Source organism: Cherax quadricarinatus, chromosome 25 (assembly GCF_038502225.1).
Source record: "Cherax quadricarinatus isolate ZL_2023a chromosome 25, ASM3850222v1, whole genome shotgun sequence".
Lineage (NCBI taxonomy): Eukaryota > Metazoa > Arthropoda > Malacostraca > Decapoda > Parastacidae > Cherax > Cherax quadricarinatus.
This window is the reverse complement of record NC_091316.1, coordinates 25859817-25865734: the sequence shown is the minus strand read 5'-3', so window position 1 is coordinate 25865734 and position 5918 is coordinate 25859817. Positions and strand designations below refer to the sequence as shown.

Below are 5918 nucleotides of genomic sequence, written 5' to 3'. Positions count from 1 at the left end.
GCAACGGTGAAAAGCTCTGTTCCACAAGGCACAGTACTCGCTCCCATCTTGTTCCTCATCCTCATATCCGACATAGACAAGGATGTCAGCCACAGCACCGTGTCTTCCTTTGCAGATGACACCCGAATCTGCATGACAGTGTCTTCCATTGCAGACACTGCAAGGCTCCAGGCGGGCATCAACCAAATCTTTCAGTGGGCTGCAGAAAACAATATGAAGTTCAACGATGAGAAATTTCAATTACTCAGATATGGTAAACATGAGGAAATTAAATCTTCATCAGAGTACAAAACAAATTCTGGCCACAAAATAGAGCGAAACACCAACGTCAAAGACCTGGGAGTGATCATGTCGGAGGATCTCACCTTCAAGGACCATAACATTGTAGTATCAATCGCATCTGCTAGAAAAATGACAGGATAGATAATGAGAACCTTCAAAACTAGGGAGGCCAAGCCCATGATGACACTCTTCAGGTCACTTGTTCTATCTAGGCTGGAATATTGCTGCACACTAACAGCACCTTTCAAGGCAGGTGAAATTGCTGACCTAGAAAATGTACAGAGAACTTTCACGGCGCTCATAACGGAGATAAAACACCTCAATTACTGGGAGCGCTTGAGGTTCCTAAACCTGTATTCCCTGGAACGCAGGAGGGAGAGATACATGATTATATACACCTGGAAAATCCTAGAGGGACTAGTACCGAACTTGCACACGAAAATCACTCACTACGAAAGCAAAAGACTTGGCAGACGATGCACCATCCCCCCAATGAAAAGCAGGGGTGTCACTAGCACGTTAAGAGACCATACAATAAGTGTCAGGGGCCCGAGACTGTTCAACTGCCTCCCAGCACACATAAGGGGGATTACCAACAGACCCCTGGCAGTCTTCAAGCTGGCACTGGACAAGCACCTAAAGTCAGTTCCTGATCAGCCGGGCTGTGGCTCGTACGTTGGTTTGCGTGCAGCCAGCAGCAACAGCCTGGTTGATCAGGCTCTGATCCACCAGGAGGCCTGGTCACAGACCGGGCCGCGGGGGCGTTGACCCCCGGAACTCTCTCCAGGTAAACTCCAGGTATACCTGAATAAACTTACTTACTTACTTGGTGTAGATGTACCCTTTAAGAAATCCACTATACCACAACTAAACAAGAAATGTAAAGGTAGGCTAAATGTTCTCAAAGCTGTTGCTGGCTACAACCCCAACTATGGTGCTAATGTGAGAATCGTGAGAATGATGTATATAGCCTGTGGAAAATACTGTATATATTTTCCGGAAATACGGTAATTTATAGGTAAATAGATGCCCTATATTGTATTTTTAAAAGAAGTATGTTATCGAAAATGGGAAACCTGCGGCTGGGGAGGTTAGTTGCCATTGTTAATTTGAACTGGATACAACGTTAGTGTAATGGGAAGGAATTTTCGTGCTCTAGAGGTTAAAATTGGGCCGACACCTCTCAAATAGGAGGCGAAATTGTTGGATGTGCATTCCTGCATAACTTGAGATATCAGGCGACAGGACAGGACAACTCCAGGAACCTCAGATAAGTCTGTTATGTTATATCTCTGGCCAGTTGTTATTTTCATGTATAGACAGAGGTTTTCTGAGTATGATACAACTTAATCTCCAGTCAAATTGGTGAGTGTTATGATTAAGATATATTCTTCTGTTATATGTTGTGGAAAATATTTAAATTTTCTGAAGCTATAGTGCCTAATAGGTGTTTAATGTGTCGATATGGGTCAAAAATGTATTTGAAAATAGGATAGAACCAAGAGTTCCCTTTGCGCAAGCGTGGATGTGCGGGGGTAGAGGTCGACTCGGGGCATGAGAGAGGCGGCAGTGTTTTGAATGGGTTTAAGAGGCTGTGAAAACATGGGACCAGGAAATTGGCATTCACGGTGGCCTAAGGATTAATATACGGCTCACTTCATAATAGGAAGTGTCGTGACTGTCCCTGGTGAAGAGTGAGGTAACGTGATTGATGGCACCGCTGTAAATAAAGTGGTAAAATGAGTGAATAATGGTAGGAACGGTGGTGACTGGCGCGTCGCCATGGACTGTGTCCCGGGGAAAAATACCCGTGATTTAATCATCACTCATCGGTCTCAAATCTTAATGGAGTGGCCTGTTAAGGAATTGTTGAAGCGATATGAACTGCCATTCCCAGAGTGTGTGTGCACATGTTTACCTCGTGGTTCCTGTCCCGAGGATAGTTTACCTGGAGTTTTCCTGGAGAGAGTTCCGGGGGTCAACGCCCCCGCGGCCCGGTCTGTGACCAGGCCTCCTGGTGGATCAGAGCCTGATCAACCAGGCTGTTGCTGCTGGCTGCACGCAAACCAACGTACGAGCCACAGCCCGGCTGGTCAGGAACCGACTTTAGGTGCTTGTCCAGTGCCAGCTTGAAGACTGCCAGGGGTCTGTTGGTAATCCCCCCTTATGTATGCTGAGAGGCAGTTGAACAGTCTCGGGCCCCTGACACTTATTGTATGGTCTCTTAATGTGCTAGTGACACCCCTGCTTTTCATTGGGGGGATGTTGCATCGTCTGCGACAGTTGTCGCTTGTGTCCACAACCTCTTGTGACCTGACTCCCACCCTTACAGTGTTGCCTATATCGACCTGCTTATAGTGAGTTAATCACCTTGTTCAATGGATTACCATTTGCTAAACCTTATTGAATACTTGAGTGCCTATTCTTTATCGTGCTGTGAGAGTTAGACCATTCACATTCAGCTTGGCGGTTAATTGGAACCTGGACCCCACACCCAAACAACCACTCATAGGTGATACAGTACTTGTAGTGCAGCTGTAGCACTGTAGATTGTCCAGGTCGATGTGACGTCCTGGCGTAGATCCAGCTCGTGTGTACTCACCTAGTTGAGGTTGCGGGGGTCGAGTCGGGGGTTGTGTGTGTGTGTGTGTGTGTGTGTGTGTGTGTGTGTGTCGTGCCGAATAGGTAAAATTGGTCAATTAGCAAAAACTTATTTAATATTAAGTCCTTTCCATAATTTTCTCTTTTACATTTAAAGACATATTTTTTCATTTATGTTAATGTTGAAATTAATGATTTTGTACCAAAAGCACTTTAGAAAACTTACCTATCCTTAATATAACATGCGCAATTGAATTTAGCCTATTCCAATTAAATATGTTTTAGATAAGTTTACAATAATTTAATAATAAACAAACACAATAAAATATATATTTTTTTGTTATGTTCAGAATGATTTTTGGGGTCTTAATGGATACACAAATTTTCGCTTGCTTTATTCGGCAAGAAGAGCGTTGACATTTAAGCCAAAATCGCAAGTTTTATCTATTCAGTACGACACACACACCAGGCACCCGATGGAACTGGACGTGTTTTCTCTGATGCGAGAACATGTGTGGTCGTAGTCGAGAGCATATGTGTTCATGTTCTCGCATCAAGGAAAACACTCCCAATTCTACTATGCGCGTGGTGTTTGAGAGCTGTTGACCCAGTGAAGAGTGATGTGTACACACACACCCCTCAGTCTCTGAATCTCTTTTCCAGGCTCCGTCAACTCCTCCCTAAGCTAAGATATAGACGCTCGTAGTCGAGGGAAGCCATCATCACAATCTCAGGATGCTAAGAACGGAGAATACCTTAGACACGTTCACAGAGCGAGGTCATCGCCACTACAATTCATCCTTCAGGATGGGGTGTCCTGTGTCACAATCTATCCCTCAAGATGGGAAGTACTGTGTCACAATTCATCCCTCAGGATGGGGTGTCCTGTGTCACAAGTCATCCCTCAGGATGAGGGTTTCTCTAACACCCAGTTTTTCGATGACTTAAATTGAGAGGTCGAAAATTCCACTGGCACGCGAAAGGACATCTGACTCACGAAATAGTAATAACAAGATTTGCAAACAAACCACGAATGGCTCGGGTTTGAACCCTGGTTCAATTCCAGGACTGGTAGAGACTTATGGGCAAATATCCTTACACCTGCTGTTCACGTTTCCCTAGCAGTGAGGAGATACCTAGATATTACTCGCATACTTCGGTAGTATCCCAATAAAAACAAGCCTTTTTACTTGGATTTATCTTCATTTGCATTACTTAAGTAACCCTCCTAGGTTATATGTCCATAAGGATTTCTTCCTTATTAATTTCATATATCTTTTTTTTTTACTGATTGCACCTGCCCAGTAATCGAAGGCCACCTGCGACTAGCTAGAAGTATTCAGACTGTTTATCAGTCTTGCACTGTCTGTGCTGTGGAGAGGGTCATGGCGTCTGCCAGTGAGAAGTCTGATAATTTCACACCTAATAACTTAGGTATCAAGGTAAGACGGAGGTTTTACAGAGTATTGGTGTTTTAAGATATGACACGACATAACGGAACATGACATGACATAACTATGTTCAAATCATAAGTCATAAGGCAGTTATCTGCCTGTTTCACCCCATCCCCTTTCCTCACCCCATCCCAGGTGGTTACCCTTTGCTCTTTACCTGTAATTACACACACACACACACACACACACACACACACACACACACACACACACACACACACAAGGTGCATAAGGCTCCGAGAACCTTAGTGCTTTTAAGGCGTGCAGTAACTGCTAGCAGTAATCAGTGGTAGTGATAACATCAGTGAACAATCCTACGAGTTATAACTTAAGTTATTAGTTAAAGAAAAGTCGAGAGGAAGCCTGAAATCATTAATATTTCAAAGTGTCAAACCGTTAGTGGTCTAGTAGGCACTGTTGCCACACATTCAAATATACAAAGATCAAAGTGAGTGTGGAAGCGGGTGTTCAAAAATTACCAGCGTTTGGTTAACAAGTGAAATGTGGGGCACCATACTGTGAGAGGGAAAAAGTTAATAAGCAAAAGGAGAAAGGAAAAATAAAACATATAACAAGGGAAGATTGCAGAGTAGGCCTCCTGAAGCAGTGACGTCACAACAAGTCAGTTAGTTTAGTTTAATATGTTTATTAATCACCCCATACCCATCCTTTGGGCGGTAGTCAAAAGATTACAGAGGTACATAATTGGTCCAAGGACTGGACTCCAAAGTTTTGATAGCAGAGCAAGTTACAGAGGTAATGAACTCACAATTTACAAAAGTAATGAACTCACAATTTACAAAGGTAATGAACTCCAGGTAGGTCTAGTCACAATCATGACAAGTTACAAAGGTATTTACAGATTACAGAGGTACGTAATGGGTCCAGGGACTGGGCCCCCAAAGTTTTGATAGCTGAACTAGGTACAAAGGTAATGAACTCACAAGTTACAAAGGTAATGAATCCTGTAAGAATGGTTACTTACGTTTATACATGGCTACAATCATGAACAAATTATAGTGTAATGAGCAATTCACACTTCCACACCCGGTCACAACTGTAATGAGTTATTGGTGCAAATATTGATTGTTGAGTCACACACACACACACTCACACACACACACACACACACACACACACACACTCACACACACACACACACACACACACACATATACACAAACTCATACACACACACACACATACAAACACACACACACACATGTATACACAAACTCATACACACACACACACACACACATAAACACACACACACACACACACACACACACACACACACACACACACACACACACACACACACACACACACACACACACACACACACTCATACACAAACTTATACACACACACACACACACACACACACACACACACACACACACACACACAAACACACACATCCCTGGAAACTGGGCAACTACCTGAGGTATGGAAGACGGCAAATGTAGTTCCCATTTTTAAAAAAGGAGACAGAAAAGAGGCACTAAACTATAGACCTGTGTCATTGACGTGTATAGTATGCAAAATTATGGAGAAGATTATCAGGAGGAGAGTGGT

At 43.4% G+C, this 5918-nt stretch overlaps 1 protein-coding gene across 5 annotated transcripts in view; it reads left to right on the top strand.

Annotated features, from left to right (window-relative positions):
* The first annotated feature begins 4245 nt into the window (after positions 1–4245).
* LOC128689991 (uncharacterized oxidoreductase YjmC) overlaps positions 4246–5918 on the top strand; it is a 113404-nt gene continuing 111731 nt past the window's right edge. For 4 of the 5 annotated variants that reach the window (XM_053778455.2, XM_053778458.2, XM_053778457.2 and 1 more), the window contains exon 1: positions 4246–4325. In XM_053778455.2, the coding sequence (XP_053634430.1) occupies positions 4269–4325 (57 nt within the window). In that variant the 5' untranslated portion in view covers positions 4246–4268. The remainder of the gene's footprint in view (positions 4326–5918) is intronic. The other variant, XM_070088667.1, reaches the window with a different exon arrangement.